We start from the raw sequence: 24,283 nt of genomic DNA, 5'->3' as shown, positions 1-24,283 counted from the left end.
CCCGCTTGGCAACTCTCATCTTTCCCCAATCTGTCGTCATTCAGATGGCATGCTTGCGAATCGCGGTGCCGGAGTGGCACACGTTGATGTGAATGTAACCTCCTATGGCCGATAACGCAGACCTGAGCTGAGGTGCACCATCCGTGCTGGTGATGGAGATGATTTTTCTGCCCAACGCCCACGAGTCGTGTGTGTGTTCAATGGAGAGGTAGACTGCCGGTATATTTAGCAAGATTTGAACTAGGTCCTTGATGTGATATTTCCCTCACTTTTGAGTTTGCGATGCCACTATTTGATCCTCCCTGAAGTGGGATTACATGCAAGCTGCAACATTCAGCTATAGCTACGAGAAAGCACCAGAATCACACTGAAGTTAATGTCTCACCATCTCTGGGTTACAAACTAGAAGGCACAGCATTCACTGCATTCACATCAACTTGTTCCGGTGTTGATATCTGTGTTTAGCTTGTCTTGGCAACGACTGGAGGCGTTCACCGCGTTATTTGGTGACTTCAGGCATGTTCCCACGCGCACTTACAGTAAATGATGTAGTTAAATCTTGTATCGGTCTCCCTTCAGTCGACTGCTACTCTCAAAGAGTTAGGGACAACGTCGCAACTGCTCTGGGTGCCTGGAAGACGACGAACACTGGGTCGACTGTGTCGTACCTTATTCTTGAGAGCTACAATGCATGTCCATCGAAGCCAACGTTGATGCGGGAAACTTATGTATCATTTTGATAGACGAATCACCGTCTAAGCGTTTGACTCATCTCACTAAGTTTATAGTGAGACTGGGCCATATCTCATACGACGCAAGAAGCATTTTCACAGTGCAGGCGTCCAACGAGATATCTCAGTGTACTATCAGTGTGCTAGAAGTCTTGTGACTCGTATGAGCTAGTCTTCAACCTACCAAATCCTGAGTACTCAACAAATGCATCCATGGCAGAGGTGACCACATATCACTTGAAGCATTTACTGCCATCTGCTCGAAACATCTCTCCAAATCCTACTTGAGCAGCCGCGGATCCCAGTTTGCTCTCGACCCCAATATTCCTTCCAAGACGAGTGCCGGCATACTCAACTCTTCGAAGGCGTCGTCGCATTATTTCCTTCGTGGTTGACCCCGTCTACATTGACTTCGGCAGTGACAGAAGAAGAAGCCTGCTCCGTAATAGGATTCAATGGAAAGTCCATACCCTGTGTGTCGGACGGTCCTGCAGCAAGTTGGGCCTGAGTTGGACCGACCGAGCTCGACTCTGAACCGCTTCTGGACCAGGGTATGACTTGTTGGTTGTCGTCCCTGGGAGGATGAGTGAAACGCCACCACCACAGAGCCACACAGGAACTGAAAAAGGTCGCAATAGCAGCTGATAAAAACCCGAGTATGATCAGGGGACTCGAGGGGCTTTTCTTATACTCGAACACAAGTAGTATGATGGGGCCGACAATGGCGGCAAGCGAGAACAAGACCAGTATCAATTGTGTAATCTGGCGAAAGTTGACCGAGTTTGCAACATAGTAACGAAACTTGCTCTTGTACTTCCCGAGGAAGTGTCGGAAACTTGTAGTCATATTGACGGAGAATTGAGCCCGTCTTTAAGAGTATGTTGGTATAGAAAAGTTACCCGTAAGGCTCGCTGTGAGATGCTGGGCTGAGGCTTACTTGGGTGAGAACTCTAGATATAGACCTGGAGTGTTCCAGCAAATGTTTCTCTAACTCCCATCCGCTTAGAGTCTCCTATTCGTCACAACAATCTTGCTTTGTCAGTTGCTCCTGACTTGTTATGGCGCTTTTGTCGATATCGTTCCTAGACAAGTCTAGTGGTACCGCTTCTTCGACAGTTTATACATCTAGTTTCTAAAGAGGGATGGTCTTTCTGTCACCACAATCTAATTATCATCGTCGACGTTTGATGGTATGTGTCGAGCCCCAATCTGACCATTCCCTCTTGCTCTTTCATTGTTCTAACTGCAAGATTGTCGGAAGCCCTGCCGACGTGCGTCTTGAGGCGGATACATGTGGTCTCAATCACTGGACCATCCATGGCTTTCGCAAAATGCAAACAATGGACATCATGGTTTCAGTCTAAGATCTCTGGACTAAGTAGATATTTCATCTGTGATTCCCGTCGCATTGTCCTCGTTCTGCACCTCAGGGCAGTGTGCAAATCACCCGCAAGTTGCACCTTCAAGTAAACAAACAAACTCACTTTATGAAGTCTCCCCTTGACTTGAATGGACTGACTCAGTGCTCAACAAAACCGTCGAGGCCGAAAACAACGTGCGGGTGGACGTAGCAAATCTGCAGATACCCAAAAAAGACAAAAGAATAAGAACCCGAAGAATGACTTGGTCAATCGCGGTGAGGATTTGAGCCTCACGCGGGGGTCGAACCCGCAACCTTGAGATTAAGAGTCTCACGCTCTACCGATTGAGCTAGCAAGGCGGGTCTTGTTTGATGACTGCTTTTCCAAACTGACAGCTTATAGTGGCTTCAGACCCGCCTGTGCTCCCCAGACACCGAGGACCCAGCGATATCTTTGAAGAAGCGAAAGGCGAAAGGGTTGGTACTGTGATGCAGAGTGGTGAAAGGCAAAAGTGCTGAAAATCATTTGAGTGCAACTAGATGAACCTTGTTCACATGACGAACGATTTACCCCAATTGGAGAAATGGACTTTTTCGGTGAAGGCTGGCACAGGCCATTACACAATGCTGTTAATTACAACTGAGCTCCAACGCGCGATACAACGTGAATATTGTTGACATGTTTGATATCGATGGAATCAACTACTAGGGCATGTCTTAGTTCGATAAGCGGAGGGTGTACAACTGAGGTTCGGAAAATGAACACTCTACTCCAATTAACAAGAATTAGCTAAGTCTTTACTACTCGGAATGCAAGATGCATCACAAGATACATCCAAGATGAAGGTCATCGTGATGTCTTCCTTCAATCATCATGCTACACCTCAAACGCCCCGCTTAGAATAGAAACATCTCATTTGATACACATGATTCGTCATTGACTCTGGAAACAATCGCTCCCTGTTCACTTTGTCACCGTCGGAGTCCCATCTCCCAGCTCTGCCCTCGGCACCTCCCGCTCCGTGCTATCTAGCTCACTGACAGGGTGCAAATCGCTCCTAAGGGCAGAGTAAGATGGGAGATGCCGCGGGTCTGTAGGATGGCTGCTGAGAGAGCTCACATTGCCGTCCGAGTAGGTCGACATGTGGCGCGGGTCCATGCTCATGGGCGAGCTGGGATGCTTCATGGAGTAATATGGTGAGTGCGGTGGAGGTGACGAAGAGGCGTAAGACTCGGGGACGGCTGTCGTCGCGTACGACGCTATGGAACATGTCAGTCTCGATCTGAATCTGAATTGGTGGATGTGGCGAAGACTTACCATGGGCTGGATCATACGGGTTAGGGCTGTGTGGTGCATATCCCATCTCAGGATGTTGGCTCGGGTGAGGGCTCTGGGCGGCGGACGGCTCCCACGCCGGCGGCTCACGTCTTTCGTTGCGCTTTCTGGCGTGCCATCCGCACCTCCAGATGATCGCAACAATGATACCAAGAGCCACCGCAGCACCAATCGCGATGCCGACAATGGCCCCCGTTCCCAGACCTCCACCACCACCTCCAGAGGGCGACCCACTCGGAGCCGGCGTTGCTGTAGACGATGCCGATGCCGACGGCGTGGGTGTCACGGACTCATCCGGTAGGAACACTGCCCTCGAGCTGGCATTCGAACTCAGCGTCGCCGATATAAGATTCGTCTGCGGGCATAATCCATCGGGTTCCTGACACGGGTTCGTCGCGCAGCATCCGATGAAGGAGATGTCGTTTGTGCACGTCCAGAAGATCTCGCTCGGTGGTCTGGCATCGTCGCAGCCCTGGGCTGGTATGTTGGCGTAGCGGTCTGGGTTGAAGGCCGATATCCTTCGGTCCTTTGTTGGACACTTTCCGCTGCCGTCGGCGCAGGGGTTTGTCGCGCAGCAGCCCAGGAATTCGACCTTGCTCCCTTCACAGATGTAAAAGTCGCCGCCTTTGGGACAGCTTAGGCCTAAGCTGGCTACCGCCATTGTAGAAGGTTGGTGGACGTGAAGCTGTATATGCCCAAGTTTGGAAGCTTGGTTCACTTTCGATGTTCACGGCTTGAGGCCAAGCTTGTATGGTATATGAGAAACAACAGCAGGTGATTTTGAGGAGATTTGACAGGAGCACATGGTAATGCTACTTAAGACATAGGTATAAGATGTATATAAGCTCATAAGCGTAAAATTTGAGGGAAGGCCCGCTGCCAAAAGGCGTGACCAACGGCTCTAAGCCTGCATCATGCTGATCGCCGACTCGACCAGGCATCATCATTCGACATGTCGGACTAAGACGGGGCTTTTCTGCCGAAGTACCTGCAAGCAGCCTTGGAAACCTCGTCTTTCTTCTGCAGGTAGACAAATATTTGTCTTATTTTTGCAAGGGGAGTGTGAGAGGGCGATGGGAGGATACAGCCAAATTTCGCCCTTGCGGGTCTCCACAGCCTCCTTTGGGGGCACAAAGCCAGGAAGCCTGGCTTCTCTTGGCATCTGGAGCTGGGCGACAGCCTCTTCTCTATCACCTGAAGGTTGATGGTTGCGGTGTTTTCAAGCAGGCTGTGCCAGTCTCCTACGTATTGGAATTGATCTGCATATGCTGTGTGATTCTTTGGAATCTTTTGCATACAACCTTCTTTGGGCGTGTACGACCTCGGAGGCAATAAAATCGAGACTTGGAGGGCCTAGGGGCCACGATAATCTTGCTGTTGGTGCGTGCTACTTGTGTGCCGCATGATCTCATGAGACAGGTCAGGGACGCACAAGAGAGCAATTGTGCAAACAATGATCAAACGGGAGGGCCGTTGGTGGCAAGATGAAACTCTTGATGAGTGCATCTGCGGCAAGGTAGTCCTGTTGGTTAGGAAATTAGATGCAGCGTCGGTTGGTGCATGTCTTGTTGGAACTTGGTGGTGTTGGTGTTGGTGGTGGTTGGGAGGCTGAGGCTTTGCACTATTTCCTGAAGGATCACCTGCGGAGTTCTTGGTAGCTCAGCTGAGAATGAGAGTGAGATAAGCCCATGTCGGCTTCTCAAAGCAATTCTCCAAAGCTAAAAATACGAAAGTGAGCGACGTAGGTTTGTCATGGTAGCAACCCCGATCGGGTGGGCTATTGCTGACAGGATGACAGGATTCCACCAAGACACCAGTTCCCGAGAATGCGGATTCGGATTCACTACTGTCTGTAGTACTGCATCGGCTCACTGTTGACAGCCTGCGATAGATAAGGAAACCCCATCGAAAAGTTTGAGTGCACTGAGGTGTTGCGATTGACGTTATGAGGCAAAGAAGCGAGACTTAAAGTCAATGAACGAGACGAACCCGTAACTACAGCACCGGATTTTTGGGGGCAGAGTCGCATCGCAACCCGGCCATTTGATCGGGAATGAGATGGGTTCGGACACGTAACCGCATACTTTGCCCAACAAGCCCGTTGCCAACTCGTGTCCGCGCTTCTCCGTAGAGTCTAATTTCTCACTCATTGGAAAAGGCTGTACTGCCCCATAAGTGAGATGGCGATATCCGAGAAGAAGGAGGGTCGGGAAGGAAGCAGGGTGGAAGGTGGGCTCATGAAGGAGTCTTGCTGACCGCCACGGTCCGGAGCCTCGGTGCTGCGCTGCCTGTGTCGGCTACACCATGAACGTGATCGTGACTGCACGGCTCGCTGGGCGGTGTCAGATTCTCTAAACTCTCTCGCTTTTCGAGCTGGCTTTTGCCACCAGGTATACTTCGATGGGAAAGATGATCGCAGAACGTTTCTTGTAGAGGGGGGCAACGAATGCTCTTCAATGTGTCTCGCAACCCCTTCGATCGCCATCATACTGTCAGACGGATTATTCGCTTGCCATCAGTGTATTAGGAATAGCCCTGGTTGGTTCCTGATCGTCTAGAAGGCTGGAAACATCTTGGATCAGTGGGGAGTGGTAATCAACCCCGCGAAACGAAACTACTGAACACCACGCGGAAACTGTTGCCATATTGTGTAATCAGCCCGAAGATCGTCGTGATGTTACGAGCCATGCGAAAAGTACCGGGGGTCAAGCCCGATGAAATTACCAGAAAAGGCAATTTCTCGGATGAGGGAGGAGGAGGGCGGCCTGGCGAGGATCTCCCGGCGGATGCCGTATTCTCGAAGACCCAGCGCGGAGGTAACGCAGCCATTAGTTCGAGACTTCCGGGCCGGGCCATGATCAATGGAGGGGGCCTCACGGCTTCGCAGTCACACTATCACACATAGTTCACTGACTGGCCCGGCGTGGCTTAAGTTCGTCGGGCCTCCGAGACCGCATCACCCAACACTCGACCGATTCCGAGGCATAACTCTGGCTTCGTTGGGGAGGGCCCTACTCCGGATCCGGGCTTGAGCAACTTGAGCCGGTAGAGCCTTTCCAGCCGCGACTCTTGCAGGTTGTCTCACGGTGATTGCCGATTCAGTCTGACCCCTCCATTGAGCCCGTCACAGTGGTGAGAATCGGTACCGATTGCCGTGTCTCAAGTGATGAGCCCCCCCGGAGCTTGTGGGTACCAGCTCTCCGGAACCTTTGCACCCGCAAACACAATCTGCGAATTCGCCAAGTGAGAGGTTCTATTTTGAAGAGGCTTGACATCAGACGATGGAAACATCATGACACGTACAAAGTGTGAAGGAGTAAAACCTCGTGGGTCTACAAACTCACGAGAACGCCGAGCAAACATCGCCGTTGATTGTAAAACAGCGACGGCGAGCGGGTTTGCACAATAGCCCGGTTCAAGAAAACTTCAAAAAATCGTCGCAACACATCGTCAACGTAAGCGATCCCGAGTATGGAGGTGCAGCATTGATCCTCTCGGACGGCGTTGAGAATCCTCTCAGACGGTCTTCGAGACTCGTGGCGGCGCCATAACCTATGGTTGACTGGCAACCCTCTCAACCAAGGTGGCAGCACTTCCTTCTGGTGACGACGGTGATGATCCGTGGCCGGGATGTGGAGAGTGCGGCCCCCATGCCCGGGGGAAGACCACCGAATCCTATTGTCTCCAACACCATCGCATCCGAAAGCCCTGCGGGGCACATGGGAATCAGTGCGCATCGGCGAGCTGGATGTCGTCCGAATAGCGAGAATAGAGCGAGTACACGTACGTAGTGGGCAAGTCCTGTAGGATGATCCTCACGGCCAGCCAGCCACGGGCCACCAGAGGAATTCGCGCCGAAGACAATGGCGAGGGCCAGCAACTTTGACCAGGCTCATAGGGAAACCAATGATGCCTCTGCGGGTATGTACCCATGCGTACATAGGTGCGAGCAAAGGGATCCGTGGCGGTGGGACATGCCGCCTTGGCTCACGGCCGGGGCTCGGTCCGGGCGGTCTCAACGACTTCAATGTTCTATCTAATATTCCTGGGCAACTAGAACTGAGGTAGCAATAAGGGGTGGAGAGCAACGGCCGTGATAGCGCTTCGGTCGTGTGGGTTTAACCATGGTGTGGTAGAACCCAGGCGCGCCAAGGGACCGGTCAACCAAGCGCTAGTTCAGGGACGTACAATGAAGGGCAAAGATCAGCCCAAAAAAAGAATAGGGATGGACACTCTCTGGGGCCTTGTGGCGTTACGTTAACTCTGTTCGGCTCTCGCTTTTTGGTGCGGGAAGCGATGTGCAGCGTTGGGAAACTAACTAGCAGCAGCACCCGCGCTCCCAAGACCTTTGAACCGTCTCGTTTCACGGACGTCCGGAGGCGCACGTCCATGTCCGGCGGTCTCTCCACGGGCGTCCGGGCGCGCCACGAACCGCCTCAGGTGAGCCGGTTGTCTAGGAGGGGAAAGCGAGTAAATAGAAACAATGGAGTTGTAAAGGAGACGTTTGTTGAGATTGAAATGTCATATTTAAGAACCTGGAATGCCAGCCTCGATACATCTCCTTTTCGAAACAATCCAGCAGAACTCAATCACTCACTTAACCAGTCGATCAACTCCTCGGTATCTCGACGATCCAACCCTCTTGACCAACACACCATCACCACCTCTCTCTAGTCAACACCACATTAACACTATTCAAAATGCCTGGCGTTACTTCTCAGTCTACCGGTTCCAAGTACGATGCCATTCCCGGCCCCCTGGGTTTGGCCTCTGCTTCCCTCGAGGGCAAGGTCGCTCTCGTGACCGGTGCCGGTATGTGACATCCCATTATCCAATGCTTCCCTTCCTGTCTCTCCTCATGAGAAGCTCGCCCTCGGGAGAGCTGCAACCGACAACCAGCAAGCTTCCTGGGGTGCATTATTAGGGTGGTCTGTTCGTCTGATCTCGAAACTCAACTAACACAAACACTATCTAGGCCGTGGTATTGGTCGTGAGATGGCCCTTGAGCTCGGACGTCGCGGTGCCAAGGTCATCGTCAACTACGCCAACAGCGCCGAGACCGCCGAGGAGGTCGTCCAGGCCATCAAGAAGTCCGGCTCCGACGCCGCTTCCATCAAGGCCAACGTTTCCGACGTTGACCAGATCGTCTCCATGTTCGCCGAGGCCAAGAAGATCTTCGGCAAGCTCCACATTGTCTGCTCCAACTCTGGTGTCGTCTCCTTCGGCCACGTCAAGGATGTCACCCCCGAGGAGTTCGACCGCGTCTTCTCCATCAACACCCGTGGCCAGTTCTTCGTTGCCCGCGAGGCCTACAAGAACCTCGAGGTCGGCGGCCGTGTCATCCTCATGGGTTCCATCACTGGCCAGGCCAAGGGTGTCCCCAAGCACGCCGTCTACTCTGGTTCCAAGGGAACCATTGAGACCTTCGTCCGCTGCATGGCTATCGACTTCGGTGACAAGAAGATCACCGTCAACGCTGTTGCCCCCGGTGGTATCAAGACCGACATGTACCGGTAAGTGCAAACTTCAACTTAGTTGCCTCACAGATCAAGAAGCTAACCTACCATTCAGTGATGTCTGCCGCGAGTACATCCCCGGTGGCACTGAGCTCGACGACGAAGGTGTCGATGAGTACGCCGCCGGCTGGTCTCCCATGCACCGTGTCGGTCTCCCGATCGATATTGCCCGTGTCGTCTGCTTCCTGGCTTCCCAGGACGGCGAGTGGATCAACGGAAAGGTTCTCGGCATCGACGGTGCCGCCTGCATGTAAACTACCTATACCATACCTAATGTAGTAATCGGAGTAATGGGCATCGGACGGGGATACTAGATTGGATCATGTACATTTTAGATTTATGACATGGGATATAACGAATAAAGACATATGCCCCATAACAAACAGACTACCAGTGTCGTGACTGCCCTCTGTGCACCTTTCTATCTTAGTATAGTAAAGACTTACTGGCCTAGTTATCTCTAGTGGGCGCCTTTGACTTTTGACACTTGTTTTCTCCTATGAGCTGAATTTGCTTTGCAATATTTGGCCATACTGATAGACGAAAATTTGGATAGGCTTGAGACTTTAAACCTCAAGTGTTTACTGCGGCAATCGTCGTAGCTTACTTTCGCAACCGCCCCACCACGACAACAAATTGCAAGGTTCGCGCCGCTCATCCTTCTGAACCTCCTGTACTCCGTACGAATGTTCGGCATCCTCTATCCGAGCTCTGTACTCGTTTTTCTGTCTGAAATTACCGGCGGATAATTGTTCTATAACAGATTGCCTTGCGTGACTAAGAAAATAAATGCCTGGAGATGTTCGAACTGTTGCTGCTTGATAGAAACTAGACTTGCATTCTCGAAAACCATGAAGATAGTCCGCTGCCCCGTTTCCCGGATCGAGTATCCAGGCAATGCAAGTGCTCGTTCCCCAACGGTATGTTATGTTTTGAGAAGCGACAGTTGGACATTAGATCTTAAAGTAGAGTACGGATACTAAGTCGGATTCGCAACAGGCGAGGTTGACCAATTTTCGCAATTTCTCTATACCTAGATGCCCACATTGAGTTTGCGCGATTGACAAAAAGGTGAAGAGCATAGGCACTACCCGAAACTCTTTGAGTTCCCCGGGAGAACCGGTAGCTGCGGTGAATGATCGACACGGACAAGCCCGTTAACTTCTTTCTTAGAGTTCCATGGTTGTGGTTCTACCGTCTCCATTCCCCTGACGCGTGAGTCCTAGAGTACTATATCCTAGATGAGGACTGCTAGCCGTAACCTTGAAGCTGGTAAAAAGTGTCCGTGTTGCTGGCAGTTTGACCAACAGTTCGCAGATAGAGTTTGATAAGATGGTTCGTGTGGTGGTCTAAAAAGAATGCGATCGTCGTGAGCTTGACTCGTACAGGGCAAGAACTGCCTGTTCTTGGGAAACCGAGGCGCTGCACAAGTCATGCGCTTATGAGGCGAGAGCAAGGAGGATATTACCGATAGTCATGACACCGGGTAACCATTCTGTATGAAACCCGATTCTCCCGGTCTTTGAATACTTAATACCTCCAAAGGCGGCTTGATTTTGCGATTACTATTCCACCACACTCAACCTATACGCTCTTTACAACAACTAGCCAGTCTTTACCAGCCTGTAAACCCATTTTCAAAATGCACGCCGCCTCTATTCTCGACGTTGCCCTCTCGGCCGTCGCCATGGCTGCCGACAAGCCCAAGCGCGATTGCAGACGCGACAGATCCCACCCCGGCCGCGGCTGGTACTGGATTGTCGAGGGCGACACCCTCAACGAGATCGCTGCCGACTTCGGTTCCACCGCCAACATCATCGCCGCCATGAACGGCATCCCCAACCCCGACTCCATCCCGGCCTGGAAGACCATCGTTGTCCCTTGCCCTCCTTAGATCGACCAGCCTAGATCGATGGATAGCCTGCGATACAACACCGACTCATCGCAAACGAATTCCACTACTGCCAGCAATTCAAGAACTCTGGTCGACGGCCAAGTCAAAGCTTAGAACAGCGCTCAGATAATGCATAATCAAAAAGTTCAGAGCCCATACGACCCGCTCGAGTGATTCAGTAATTCGTCTCGGTTTTGTCACAAATAGACACATTCAGAAATAATTGAAAGCTTGAACCATTTCAGAAGGGTCTGGGTACCTTATTAGGTCTGGTCGGCTTCAGCATACAAGATGTACTATCCTGTTTTGATGCGGCAACCTTTGTGACATACACTCAAGGATAATAAAACAGAATTACACATCAAGGCTATGTGCTGCCTTTCCGGCGATCTATAGGCTTCATCTCGAACTCGCCTACGCTCTTTGAAATGTCTGTCTCTATGGATCCATTGTGATGTCCGGTTTGAGGTCGAGGTGTGTATTCAACGCTCACCTCAGTAGTCCATGTGATACCGCCTCTTCCACTAGTATTGCTTCCTTGCTGGCCCGAAACCAGTATGCTGCTGTCACTCGAAGCATCCTGATCTCTCGGCTCTGCTCTTGTCGCCGTCACAGTACTCCGATTATAAAATCTTCCGCTTGTATCCCCTGTCTTGACGTATGCTCCGGCTCCCGGCGAGGACTCTGTTCGTTTCCGGACCTGGCGGACGAAACCACGGAGAACTGGTATGGATGCTGAGATAATAGTGACGTTCGGTTCTGCCATAGACCATACCCAGTAGACTGCTTGGTTGTGTAGATCTGGCAAAGTAATCGACGTTAGCGCATGCTAGTTTTCAAAACGATATGAATAGTCTATCGAGACAGTGAGAGTATTCATTGATACTGTGTATTAATACCGTGTAATCGATATCGAGAATCGCCCGAGCAGCCAGCAAAGGCAGAATACAAAAACAAATGAACCACTTACAATCAGGAGATCTCACGTTGATCAGCATGTAGCCCTGGACAGCTTTCATAGCCCCTGTAACACCTGCTAGGATCCCCATACTTAAAGCCACGGCCACACTTATTCTCTCTGACTGTTTCATTTGTAGGTTGAAGATCATCTTCCATGGTAAAAGAGCAAGAGCAATGTCGCAAATCGCCGAGTATACTGCAGTAGACAGATCAGAAACGGATACCACTGCCAGAAATGGTGATAACTCACATGCACTGAAGACAGTGAAAGCTACCGACTGGTCTAATCGCCAGCACCTATCCCCTCCGATATGTCCTAGGTCTGGTGCACCGCAGATAGCCTGCCATGTTGCGATGATATGTATCGCAAATTGCAGGTTCATCGTAATGATAACGCCCCATATGAGCTTTGCTTCCCAACCCCCGGGCATCAACCGCAACAGTGTGATTCCAAACGATGTCTTCGTCAGCCCTAGAGCGACAGATTGAAGGTTATGGTGCGTTCGGGCAATAGTGATCTTCAGCAGGTTTCCTCGAATAAGAAACACAGCCATCAACCAGGACACGTTTGCTGACGCTAGAAGCAAGAAGAACCATCCTGCAACGAGCACCCAGTCGTCTGTTTGGAGCCCAATTCCGGTATTTCGAAGCCGACTGTAGACTCGGAGGGCGAGGAAGACAGTCGATAGGAAGAGCATCTAAAGATCGAGAAGTTTGTCAGAATAGGTGTTCAACTCAAAGCAAGCTACCTCGGACCCTCAGTTTAGCAAATTTGACTTACCACCCATGTGGTTGCATGGACAAGCACCGAGAGATCGCTGTTGGCCCACGCCATGACCACAGCGAGCAGATGGAGATCTGAGCAGGTCGTTTAGACCACCGAGATTCTTTTAAAGCCCATCGTGAGTCCGAAGCGGAGGTCTGTCTCAGGAAGTCTGACCCAGATTTGGACCATGGTAGGAAGTTAAGTAGGCCAGGATGCCCGTCCGCAAGCTATTGCGCAGGCTCTCTAGAGTGCATGCGGAGTTGCTTACCAAGATCTACTCCTAGGACCTCATCCTGTAGACCGAGTCATATCGTGATGTTAATCTTGGCCGGGCATTGCGGAGCTATGAGCCGACCCTTGTAGGGTCTCTTGGCAAGGTCCGCATAAAAGCCATATCAAGCAAAGTCCGAGGAGGCATCCGTAATTGTATGCGCCGTTGCGGCGCAGCTTGGTCTGCTACGGTCTTCGACCAACGAAAAACTGCAGTATTCATCCGCCTCCAGGGTCCTGGGTACGTTCCGCCTTGGCAGAAATTCGTAAAAACCTGAAGTCATCCCGCTGCATACAAGCGACATTGCGTTTCATAATCGCTAAAGAATCAATCGAGGATTTCTACGCTGTGCCGCATGTACGCCCCGAATAAAGATATCATTGACCAAAGAACTGAAGATGCGAGACCGAGCTGTTCCAGGGGCTCCAGGGACTGGTGGATGATGAGTTGAGCTTATCCGGAACGATGGTCTAAAGACCTATTTTGTGATATCCTCCGTGCCGCGTATTGGTCCCGATGTCTGACTGGTGGCTTCGGTGGCTTCGATGCCAACGGCCTGCGGTGTTTCTGCACATACATATCGCAAAGCGGATTTCAGGCCTGGAGAATGGAGAGATTACTGACGAAGTAAGGCGGATGCATCCCTAACTGTTATTGGGCATGCTTCAAGTAAATAAAGACTCGCGGCCCGGCGTTCTTACCACAGAGAAGGCCGTAGTATTAGCACCAGACCACACTCTCCCTCACTTTCTTTGGGTGTTTTTCACCCGAGACATTCATTTGTCCCCCATGGTTCTCAAGAAGTATCTTGGCATAGCTGCCTTACTGGGCCTCTTCGACCAAGCCTTAGCTCAGCTAAACACCACATCATCTGGGTTCAAAGCTGTAAGTTCTCTTATTGACGGGGTATCTCTGCTCTCGGTTGCAACGGATCTGCAGCGCCTTGCTTTGCATGTCGGACACTGATTGAAACTGAAAGTGCGATGCCCTCTTTGATGCCGGGCTTGGGGATATTCTCGTCTTTCCGACCGACATCGCCTACGCTGAGAGTACCTCGACATACTATTCGTCAGAGAATCGTCGACTTCGACCCTACTGTATCGTTCAGCCGCGCTCGACCGAGCATGTTTCCTCCACCATCAAGGCTCTGGGTGGCGTGAGCGGTGCCGGGAACTGGGACGTAGCTATTCGCTCTGGTGGTCATAGTGATTACGACAACAACGCTGCTCACCGAGGTGTCACTATCGATCTCACATTTTTCAACTCTACTGAGCTTGTCAAGAGCAGTTGTTTCAATGGTACTGCTGATTGGATAGGCCGAAGCGTCCTGACCAAGGTAAGTAAAATTCTGTCGTGATTTTGTAGAATGACGAGCTAATACCGGGAAGAATATCGTACAGATCCGCCCTGCTGCCCGTTGGGGAAATGTCATGACCTACCTCGAGCCATACAATTTAGGAGTTACAGGTGGACGATCTGGCCACGTCGGCGTTGGTGGCCTGCTCGTGTCTGGCGGCGCTTCTTACCACACGCAGCTTTATGGCTTTTCATGCGACAATGTAGTCGGCTATGAGGTCGTCCTCGCTGATGGATCGATAATCGAGGCTAATACAGAGGAGAACACAGATCTCTTCAAGGCTTTGAAGGGAGGCGGAAGCAACTTGGGCATTGTCACTCGTTTCGACCTCAGAACCTTCACCGTACCCCCTACTGGCGCCTATGGTGGCCTACTCTTTGCGTCCTGGAGCGACTTGAATGTCGTGATTGACCAGTTTGTCAGCTATGCCAGCTCAATCGGTTCCGGCAGTCCCGACCACGAGTTTGTCGTCTATCGGTCCGACGCCGGCAACCTGGCTGTGATGGCCATGGCAGTCAGCACTGATGGCAACGAGAACTCGACTACTTTTGCCCCTTTCAATGACATTACTCTGACAAGGGACGTGAGATCTAAGCAACCTCTCAGTAAGATTGCGGCGACCATTGCCGACACCGGTGGATCGCATTACATCCCTTTCTCTCTGTCCCTTCAAGCCACTGCGGAAATCATGAACAAAGCTGCCGAAATCTTCGTGGCTTTGACACAAGAGTTCGATGCCACCAGTGTTCCAGTTTCCGTCAATTTTGTTTTTCAACCCCTCCCGAAGAACCTCGCCGCCGTCACGCCCGGTAACAACATACTAGGCTTCGACGAGAACCTACCCTCGGACTCAATTCTCTTTGAGGCTAGAGGCACCCTAGCAGCTACTGATGCAGAGTATGGAGGCGTTGTTGAGAGTATGATGGGTAGGGCTATCGAGGAACTCAGAGCATACTCAGCTTCATTCGAAGGCCACTCGACCTTTCTATACATGAACTATGCCAACCCAGAACAAGACGTCATTGGATCGTATGGTGCAGAGAATGTACAATTTTTGAAGGATGCGGCTGCGAAGTACGATCCGAATGGCTTTTTTCAGTATCGGGTTTCCGGGGGGTGGAAGGTCAGCCGGATATGAGCATCCGTCGACGAGGGGTTTATGCGGGGGTCTCGTTTCTTAGCTACTCTTGAATTAACGGGCGGAATACATGTAATCTGAGATTGTCTCTCAAACTCGCACGCCTCGAAGAATACCCTTGCTCTTGTGTGAAGTGAATGTTGTCTTCAATGTATAAATGATGATGGTGAAGGAATAGTTCCCTCCTTTTGTGCGTGCAGCCAATCTTTTGCTGAAACATCGAATTTCACATGATTCTTACGTTGCAGATGCTCTCCACACATATGAAAGTCTCGGCCGCCTGAATACATGTAGCAATTTCTCAATCTTGTGGTTGGTCTTTACATGACCAGACAAACCATTGTTCTCGCTGTGATATAATGGAAGATGAAAGACACAGTGTATAAAGGCACCGAGAACAGAATAAAAGGCGTCTATTCGATGCCGGAACCCTTATTGATTCCCAAGAGCAGTCCCCCTGACAGGAATACCTTTCAGTGTTCTGATTCTAGAAAAGAGTATGGCCGTGTACAAGTGGCGGCCGTAGTTCCGACTGTAGTATTGATGTCGACCGATACAAGCACTGTGCGGGCTCACGTTACTATGACTGACGAGCCCCAACTGGAAGTAAAGGCGACCGACGTACCCGAGAACGCTGCTGGTGTCGAGGAGAATTGTTGATGCCCAGCTTGCGTTAGCGGTTTATCCCTTACTTGCTGAAAATGACACTACAGGCGCGAGGGGCGTAAGCAATCCACACTCCATGAAAATATTCCCTGGACATAAAACAAGAATTCATGTCCTTTAGCAAGTAAGAGTCTGACCAAATAGTAGAGAAAGCTTTGCTGCGAGACAAACGCATTCATAGACATATCTTGGTCGAGATTGCAAGTACAAGGTAGGTATGATAACGCCAGGAGGCGCACGCTTCTTGCAGTGCTGCTCCCAAAACAAGGAGTCAAGCAATGCCCTAACTTGAGCCGCCAGTTGTGACAATTACCAGAGTTACCTTAGAGCCCGTCTCTTGTTAAATCAAAGCCCAATGAAAGCAAACGTAGGGGGCATTCATCAAAGACGCGCAAGGACCAGCAAGGACCTAGGAGGTTAAAATCGTCCTCATTATTAGTAGGCTGTTTTAATTTCTTCAGTGTCTTTGTCTGCTTGAGGCGGGCAATGCGTTGTAATCTACTGTCACAGAAAGGAAAGACGGCCAAACTGCCGACCATGATGATGCTGCCAACAGCAGTTTGAACGCGATGCCCAGGTTTGTTACATGCAACTATGATTCCTACTGAGATGCAAACCAGGTAGGTAATAACCAGGTAAATGCAGAAGGCCAAGCCAAGCTGAGAAGGCGTGTACCCTCGAAGGTGTTGCTAGGAGAAGTAAGACTAGAAGAACTACGGCTATGTGTTGCAGACCGATAAATAAAACCATTGCGCAGAATACCGCAAACACCACGCCGCTTCCTTCAACACCGCCCTCCGGGCATCTTGATTCCTCGCTGTTTTGACTCCTGTGTTGGTAATAGATATCGTCGGCTTGGTGTTGCTTTTGGCACCGGCACCTTGACGGCGTGCGACATTACTACCATTCGTATTCTCGTCGCACGTCGCAGTTCGGCGAGTGATGCTAGAACTTTCGAAAGAACGCCCAGGAACATGATCCTCGAGTAAGGGATCAAAGACGTTGGGGTCTAAGGAACTTATTTCCCGCCCGCTGCCGCGCAGATCCACATCAAAGTATCATGGCTCGCGCCGTATTTCCCCGCACTTTTCCCTATTAGGAACATGTTCCAACTTCCGAGCCCATCGAGGTGCATTCGCCATCATTTCTCCAATAGTGATCCTGGGCAGACCTTAGTCGATTCTTGCATAACACGTAGCTTTCTGCCATTCCGTGGTTGATCACTAAGGCTAGCCAGGCAAGCTCAAGATTATGCTTTCCTCTACTCTGTAAAGAAAAGACTGGATTTGAAAGCAACAAGAGGCTAGCGACCAAGTCGTGAAGAGCACTATAAAACTATCAGTTCCAACTCAAGCTACTTAGTATTTCTCATTACAATCAGCTCAGTTAAAAGCTGTCCGCTTCACCCTAACAATCCGATCATCTACGAATAGCATCGAATTATAGATCACCATGGCTATTATTGCTGTTGCAGGCGGCACGGGGGCGGTAGGCAAGACTATCGTCAAGGGCATCGTTGCTCACGGCGGCCACAAAGTCTTCGTTCTCTCAAGAACGGTCAGTGTTTACGGGATCATCTATTCCGTATCATCACGGTATTTACTGACACTCGATTGTACAGAGCCGAGAACCAAAGGATGGGGTACAATTTCTCGCTGTTGATTATCAGGACGTGGAAGGAATCAGCAAGATCTTGCAAGAGAACCAAATTGACACCGTCATTTCCGCTATGGGTGTTGTCACGCCGCAGACCAACCAGGCTCAAATTAACCTGGTCAAAGCATCGAACACGTCCAGCTCGACGCGCCGCTTCATCGTCAGTGCCTATGACATGCTACACACCAGGGAGTATGGCCATGCCTCTATGTCAACCTAATGACATGTAGATGCTAACAATGACCTAGCCAAATTTCGCATTATCCTCTCGCTCAATACGCTTTTGAGGCAATTGAAGAGCTCGATAAGACAAATATCGAGTATACTCGAGTTGTGAACGGCTTCTTCTTGGATTATTTTGGCATGCCACACTACAAGACGCATCTCCACCCATGGGTCAACTTCGTCAACTTGGAGAAGAAGTGGGCTGTCATTCCTGGTGACGGCTCAGCCAGGGCCAATTTTATCACAACGCAGGATATGGCGAAGTACATTGCTCGCCTGGTAGGTCTTGAGAAGTGGTCCAAAGTGAGCAGCATTGTAGCCCAGAACCACTCGATATCTGAGATACTCGAATTGGCAGAGAAGACACGAGGTGAGGTATTGAGGTCTGCCTGATTCCCGAATTCGTACTGACAGAAACTTGCACACAGGTCCCGGATTCAGGGTTGCTTATGATGACTTGGAGAAGCTCAAGTCAGGGAAGATTTCCTTCATTAAGGACTTCCCTGATTTCGAGCTCAGTCGCGAAGAGTCGGAGGCCCTGTTTGCAAAGGTTCACTATTATGCTGGCATCGGGAAGTTTCTTGTTCCTACCGAAGACACTTTGAACTCTAAGTTCCCAGACATTGTTCCGACAACGGCTGCTCAAGTCTTTGAGGAGTCATGGAAAGGTAAATGAGACAGTGGCGTGCAGTGAGTGGTGAAGCTTGGTGTCAGTAATCGAGGGAGAGGGCAAGTTGTCTAGTTTGTTGAACAGTTCTCCCCTGAAATCAATCGATATATACGTTTCGCCCAACCTTCAGTAGGGTACGCATCAACTTGATCAACTCTTTTCCACCAGTCCTGGCATATTGCCCACGTTGTCCTCACACAACCTCCTGTATTCTCTTGCAGACCTCCATCGCATACCGAGCTCATCCAAGAAAGTTGTTAAACTCAGTACGTCAGATTGGCTACTATCTCCATCCTCTGAGAGCCGGTGGAGGTTGGAGGATGCATTATACACCCCATCAAGTATGAACGGCGATATGATACCTAAATTCCCGATGGGATCATTACCGTCGAATAATTGGTTGTAGAGTGCTTTCGAAATGTTTCGTATGTCCAGACTCGCCTGCCAGACAAGTCTTGCTGAGCATTTCTCTATCTTCTCCATTTCACGACTCTCTGATTTGTCACCGTGATGGGGCTTCAGTAGGTATGTGCCGTCTGGGGTAACCTTTGCCCGCAAGGTGAGCTTTTTGACGCAGAGGAACAGAGCCGAGCGAGCGGCGAAGCGAGGTCCGATCAGTCGAAGAGTGAGGTCGGTGCCGGTCAAAGATTTTGACTCCTGGTCGACAGTATCGATCCAATTCAGAATTTTCCTTGAATGGCTGATGATATCGTCAATATGAACCTGATCGAGTGTGCCCTCAATGCGAGATAGTATAAGTGCGCTGTCAATCAGGAGGGCGGCTTCGCAGAGTCGTGAGAACCCGGAGTGTTCTGCAGAGACTACTGGCTGCCAGTCGTACTCATGGTCCCCGACTACATCATAGTCGAGGGATTCCTGTTGCGAATTGATCATGAGCAAACGAAATACAGCACTATTCATGGCCAAGTGCTCGTAAACAAGTACTAACCCAACTGTCGTCATGCATCGGGAGTTTAATGTGTTCCTGAGCTCTTGATATTGCACATGGACTCTTGCTTCCGACAGACATAAGTCTATCAAGGATAAAGACGGCCCACCATGATCTCCTTCTTTCTTCCTCGTCCGTTTCGAACCATTGTATCTGTCCAGTTAATGCCAGTTTCACCATGAATAAACGCTGTGAGACCGTCAAAGAATCCGAAGTACTTACAGGCTTTCTCAGCGCAACGGTGTCTACTGACCCATGGAAAACCGTTTCTCTTGTTGCCCAGGATACGCCCACAAGCTCAATGTACCGAGTGCATAATCCAATACTCATCCAGGCAGCAGGGTAGACCGCGTGGCAATATTCGTAAAGTGCGACAAGGATCATTGCCTGAAGAACTGGCAGGGACACAACCCCTCTAGCTACGAGCGTGTCCAAAAGTCCTTTGGTCTGTTTATACAAGTAGCTGCAAGTGTTGTCGTCGGGGTCGGATGTCATGAGTCTCATTGCCAGAGCAAGCGCGACTATATCCGGCTCACAATTTTCAGAGAATGGAGCTGCCAATCGCTTCTTGGCGGATATGAACCGAAACCAGATGTGAATGGTCTTGAAATACTCGTCGCAGGAGTTTTTGACCTTGTCGCTTTCATTGACGAGCGATAGGATAGCCTTTCAGTTATCCATGATATTAGATATTCAACCATGTGTGAACTAAGCTGTGAGCCTTACCTCAGGTATTGAGAAATTTGGTCGGTACAGTTCTTCAAGCAACGCCTCAGTATGGAATCGATCGCCGTCGAGAAAAGCCGAAGCTGGAAAGGCACCCTTGATATGTACAGGTAGGGACTGTGTCTCCCTACGCAGGGCGCGTAGCGAAGGTCGACTATTCTGATCATCAATGATATGCATTTCATCCGATGGCGTCAGCATAAGCACTTCGTCCTGTTCGTTGGGAATATGGCAACGGTTGAAAAATTGTTTCTCAATCGCATCTACTCGAGCTTGTAGAGCGGCGAAGTCCACTGCACTAGGTGGGCGATCGGACTCATGTTGTGAGCCATGAAGTCGACGAAGTTGATGGGGGCGATCATCGCTAGGAACCTCATCGTCGCGCCGCCTTTTGTCGCCCGTTCTGACGATTGTCTTGCTCTCGAGCGGCATAGCGAAATGACTACGAGATGTAGTGCAATTGACGTCGCGCTATGGGATGGTGATGTAGTTGCTCCGGAGAAAGGGAGGAACTAAAGGGTAAATAACCGGCACTCCGTGGCTGTGGCGTCAAAGGGAACAGGCGATTGCGCACCAGCCACGGCCGACCTAGGGTGTCTCGAGAACTGTGGCTTGACAATATCGGACTCAAAGTGTGTTCGCATTGAGTTCTTTTCCTCTCTCCTTTCCTCCCTCTTGGAAATTCTCAAAAATCCGATAAGATTCTTCCGAAAATACTTGGACACGGACAAATCATAAAGGTGAAGAGGACTTTAGGTAAGTAGGGAAAAAAGGGGTCGTAAATTGCCTGATTAAGATAAAAGGTGAAGCACTTGATTACGGCTCTTATCGTGTGGATCAATAAAGGTGAACACGTTTTGGCCAGACACAAGCAAAGGTGAAGTTCATCACAAACACAAAGAAAATCACGACACTGGCTAGCTATTTCGCTCATCTGCATTTCCCCTTGAAAAGTCTCATGAAAGCTAGCTCCTTACTTGTCCGGGTCAACTTCTTTTCTTCCTCTCGTACAAACAAGACATCAATCCTACCAAAAGTCCATCACCATACACAAGCAAGAGTTTGCGCATTACACACGCAACTTTCGCATTACAAGCCACCTTTACCGTCATTGTCACAGTTAACAACCAGTTCAACGTGAAGTAGGTAAGGCGCAAAACACATGGAGAACTTCGTTCTTGTATGCTGATTATGTCACCCAGTTACTCATAAACTCCCTCCATAATGTGTCAAAACATGTATTACACGTTCGATTGCGGCCATCGTATCGGACACATTGCCGTTCTTCGCTGCGACAAATGTGTCATATCTGGTTTCGACTGCTAGTATCGCGAGACCTGTGAGGATGAGAAGCTACCTGGTGGAGCTTATGTCGCGACTGTAGTCTAGCTCCTCCCGTCGAGAGCGCGCCTGCGCGAAGCGAAGGCGAAATATCTAGAGGATTCTGGAAGAAGACAGGGCAGATGCTCGCTGCTACGGTTGAAGCGATCAAGCCCTCGAGGAAGTAAGAGTTGTTTGATAGTTGCGACATGGAATTTGACTGCTTGGCTCTCTGAAGGAAAGCTAATAATGGCCGCAAACTTCTTTTCTGAGTTTTCACAGCGGAAAATTTTCATAGCTACGAGTTGGTTTAGATCGTGACGAGAACCAAGGGGGGACCATTGCAGCTCTCTCGACTTATCATTGTGATTCCAATACAACAATCACCAAAAGCTTTCGCGCAATAAATTGATAATTATCCAAGACTGAAAAGTGCGTCGCGCTACAGACGGAAGCGCAAGATAGATCTGCGGCTTGGACGCGTTCCGAAGTACCGAATTTTATCGAGTTTTGCGCGCAACGCACACTGCAATTTGCAGTAACCCGCTTGCCGTCACGACGGGACGCAGCGACGCCAGAACTTGTATCGCCGATGCGTGACTTGTGAAATCTACAACCTCGATCTGATGGGCAGTTCATTGAGCTCATCCTCTGCTTTCTTTCTGGAGTCTTCCCAAAAGTTGGCTTTCGCGGAACCCATAGCCGCCCAAATGTCTAACAACTTGTCGTCGAAAGGTGGCAAGACGCGACCTGTGGTTCCCGGCGCGGGGTCTCCTGCCACCGATCTGAAGTACTCAAATACCTCTTTATAGAATGGTGCGATGGTGTAGTAGTCCTTGCCTCCACCAAACTCTGCGACACGGTCTTTCTCCCACTGCTTCTGTTCCTTCTTTGATGGTAAGGGGTTGCCCCTGCCTGCCAGAAGACGAGATACCGCGACTGCTTGCCATTCGAAAAGGCGGAAAGTGAAGCCACCTCCACACTGCACCGTGCCTGTTAGCATCATCGTCACATACCAAACAGGGGCTAGTAACTTACCATGCCTAAGAAAGCGAGGGTCGGATCTTCGATATCCCAAGTGTGGAAGTAGACTCCCGACAACCTCCGGTCAACTTGACGTATGCGTTCTTGTACCTCCGGCAAGAAAGGGAAGCTGAAGGTGAAACCAGTCCCGAAGACCACATAGTCTACGCCTTCGACTACGGTTCCATCCTCGAAGGTTATTGCACCGGTATCTGGGTCGAATTTGATGATCTGCTTCTGAACAGAAATATGGGGGTGTGTAAAAGGGGCCCAGCCAAAGTGAGGCAGAGGCTCTCCACGAAGTGAAGCATAAACCGGGTGTTGGGCAACTGGCAGGACTTCGTGGAGGATCTCGTGCGACGATACCGAACCTCCCACGACAATAACTTTCTATGCGTACGATAAGCGTCGGACTTCTATTGGGTGGTCGTAGTATCGACTTACCTTTCCCTTATACTTATCGGAATTCCTAAAGTGCTTGCTGTGCACAATACGGCCCGGAAACCTTTCGTCATATTCCGTGATTCCCTCGATACTCGGAAGCCAGGGTACGTTGTAGTGCCCAGTTGCTACAATGAGGGCATCAAATCTCTCCTGCCACCAGTAGTCTTTTCCAGGGTGCTCTTTCCTCAGTGTAAGAACCCATTCGTCACCCTCTTTGGCTGCAAGTTCCACGGTGGTACTCAATTCGAGAAGTTCTTGGTGCCCATTACGGACAAAGATGTTCTCAACCCACTCCCGGATCTGTTCCCGGCCGCGAAAGGGAGCGTCATCGCCATATTTCTCTCGGATCCGTTCAGTCAGAGTTTCTGGAAAGGGTTCAGTGGTAAAGCTCATAATCTCTGGGGTTATGTTGGTGTGTAGATGCTCGTGCTGAGCGGTATCCGAGAATCGGACCTGGTGGCTGTTGATAGCCTCTGACTTGGGTGTCTGGGCTGGGAGTTGAGATGGGATTGGAACGGGAGCATCGGCCTTTCCATCTAAGAGTGCTTTGAGAGATGGGATATTAGGAGGCAAGTGTGGGGTGTAGATCCTATGGCAAGAGTTAGAAGTCTTGCAGAGTTGAAGAGATAAGTGTTCAGCTTACCAGGTTCCCCCTGGGATGGGTCGTCGATCAAAGACTCGGACTGTGTCGAAAGCTTGTTCCTTGACCAAGGCATCTGTAGCAATTGCGCCTGAGGGCCCAGCGCCGATTACGGCCACTCTCTTAATCTTACCAGCCATATTGATTCGTTTCGTGGTATAGCTCAATGCGGAATCTAGGAATAACGATGAAATCGTACTAAGTGGCTTCTTGATTGTTCAAGTTACAATTCCCAGCAACTCCTGCGCTTCCGAGGCTCATATGAGACATTGGCATCTTACAAAAGTTGACTCTTCACTCGGGTTTCGTTGATTTGGTGCCAATTTATTGAGTTTCCGCGCGTTAAACAATGGCGCCACGGAATGGGTGGCATTGCGTCTTGTTGGAAGTCGAGCACGCAACCCGACTTGATGTGGGTCAAAGGATGCATCTTGACCACACCAAGAGCGAATTGATATCAGTCTTTAGCAAGTGCGTATCGGAAGGAAGCCGACTGCAGGTCCGACGCTCCATATTGCTTGTTCATCGGTAAGCCCCCGGTTCGCGGCAGAATTTCGCGGCTTTCTAACTACAAAGCACTAGTTCACGCCGATATCGTCATTGTCTAATCGAATGCGGTACCCATCATATCACTA

General features: G+C 50.2%; 10 protein-coding genes across 10 annotated transcripts; 4 read left to right on the top strand and 6 right to left on the bottom strand.

Annotated features, from left to right (window-relative positions):
* Positions 1–1,082: 1,082 nt before the first annotated feature.
* Positions 1,083–1,577, bottom strand: CTAM01_12160 (uncharacterized protein; the record flags this gene model as incomplete). The annotated part of the gene is made up of 1 exon (XM_060528167.1): positions 1,083–1,577. One exon carries the CDS (start codon positions 1,575–1,577, stop codon positions 1,083–1,085), a length of 495 nt encoding a protein of 164 aa, XP_060377186.1.
* Positions 1,578–3,055: 1,478 nt separating this feature from the next.
* CTAM01_12159 (uncharacterized protein) lies at positions 3,056–4,088 on the bottom strand (the record flags this gene model as incomplete). The annotated part of the gene is made up of 2 exons (XM_060528166.1): positions 3,056–3,351; positions 3,410–4,088. 2 exons carry the CDS (start codon positions 4,086–4,088, stop codon positions 3,056–3,058), a joined length of 975 nt encoding a protein of 324 aa, XP_060377185.1.
* A 2,893-nt stretch (positions 4,089–6,981) lies between these two features.
* CTAM01_12158 (uncharacterized protein) lies at positions 6,982–7,218 on the top strand (the record flags this gene model as incomplete). The annotated part of the gene is made up of 1 exon (XM_060528165.1): positions 6,982–7,218. The coding sequence occupies one exon, from the start codon at positions 6,982–6,984 to the stop codon at positions 7,216–7,218; it is 237 nt and encodes a 78-aa protein (XP_060377184.1).
* Positions 7,219–8,127: 909 nt separating this feature from the next.
* On the top strand, positions 8,128–10,837 carry CTAM01_12157 (short chain dehydrogenase; the record flags this gene model as incomplete). Its single annotated transcript, XM_060528164.1, has 4 exons — positions 8,128–8,239; positions 8,403–8,940; positions 8,999–9,193; positions 10,552–10,837. The coding sequence occupies 4 exons, from the start codon at positions 8,128–8,130 to the stop codon at positions 10,835–10,837; spliced, it is 1,131 nt and encodes a 376-aa protein (XP_060377183.1).
* A 367-nt stretch (positions 10,838–11,204) lies between these two features.
* Positions 11,205–12,632, bottom strand: CTAM01_12156 (uncharacterized protein; the record flags this gene model as incomplete). Its single annotated transcript, XM_060528163.1, has 4 exons — positions 11,205–11,638; positions 11,808–11,993; positions 12,048–12,495; positions 12,579–12,632. 4 exons carry the CDS (start codon positions 12,630–12,632, stop codon positions 11,205–11,207), a joined length of 1,122 nt encoding a protein of 373 aa, XP_060377182.1.
* A 991-nt stretch (positions 12,633–13,623) lies between these two features.
* On the top strand, positions 13,624–15,329 carry CTAM01_12155 (FAD binding domain-containing protein; the record flags this gene model as incomplete). The annotated part of the gene is made up of 3 exons (XM_060528162.1): positions 13,624–13,719; positions 13,814–14,170; positions 14,223–15,329. 3 exons carry the CDS (start codon positions 13,624–13,626, stop codon positions 15,327–15,329), a joined length of 1,560 nt encoding a protein of 519 aa, XP_060377181.1.
* A 1,248-nt stretch (positions 15,330–16,577) lies between these two features.
* Positions 16,578–16,745, bottom strand: CTAM01_12154 (uncharacterized protein; the record flags this gene model as incomplete). Its single annotated transcript, XM_060528161.1, has 1 exon — positions 16,578–16,745. The coding sequence occupies one exon, from the start codon at positions 16,743–16,745 to the stop codon at positions 16,578–16,580; it is 168 nt and encodes a 55-aa protein (XP_060377180.1).
* Positions 16,746–17,447: 702 nt separating this feature from the next.
* On the top strand, positions 17,448–18,552 carry CTAM01_12153 (uncharacterized protein; the record flags this gene model as incomplete). Its single annotated transcript, XM_060528160.1, has 4 exons — positions 17,448–17,552; positions 17,617–17,843; positions 17,900–18,246; positions 18,305–18,552. The coding sequence occupies 4 exons, from the start codon at positions 17,448–17,450 to the stop codon at positions 18,550–18,552; spliced, it is 927 nt and encodes a 308-aa protein (XP_060377179.1).
* Positions 18,553–18,696: 144 nt separating this feature from the next.
* On the bottom strand, positions 18,697–20,653 carry CTAM01_12152 (uncharacterized protein; the record flags this gene model as incomplete). Its single annotated transcript, XM_060528159.1, has 4 exons — positions 18,697–19,422; positions 19,496–19,648; positions 19,718–20,161; positions 20,222–20,653. 4 exons carry the CDS (start codon positions 20,651–20,653, stop codon positions 18,697–18,699), a joined length of 1,755 nt encoding a protein of 584 aa, XP_060377178.1.
* Positions 20,654–22,151: 1,498 nt separating this feature from the next.
* CTAM01_12151 (thiol-specific monooxygenase) lies at positions 22,152–23,788 on the bottom strand (the record flags this gene model as incomplete). The annotated part of the gene is made up of 4 exons (XM_060528158.1): positions 22,152–22,523; positions 22,580–22,954; positions 23,009–23,597; positions 23,652–23,788. The coding sequence occupies 4 exons, from the start codon at positions 23,786–23,788 to the stop codon at positions 22,152–22,154; spliced, it is 1,473 nt and encodes a 490-aa protein (XP_060377177.1).
* Positions 23,789–24,283: the final 495 nt, after the last annotated feature.

This window comes from Colletotrichum tamarilloi (assembly GCF_030869305.1).
Source record: "Colletotrichum tamarilloi strain Tom-12 chromosome Unknown Scaffold_72.1, whole genome shotgun sequence".
Lineage (NCBI taxonomy): Eukaryota > Fungi > Ascomycota > Sordariomycetes > Glomerellales > Glomerellaceae > Colletotrichum > Colletotrichum tamarilloi.
Note: the sequence above shows the minus strand (reverse complement) of the source record. Positions and strands in the feature narration are given on the sequence as shown.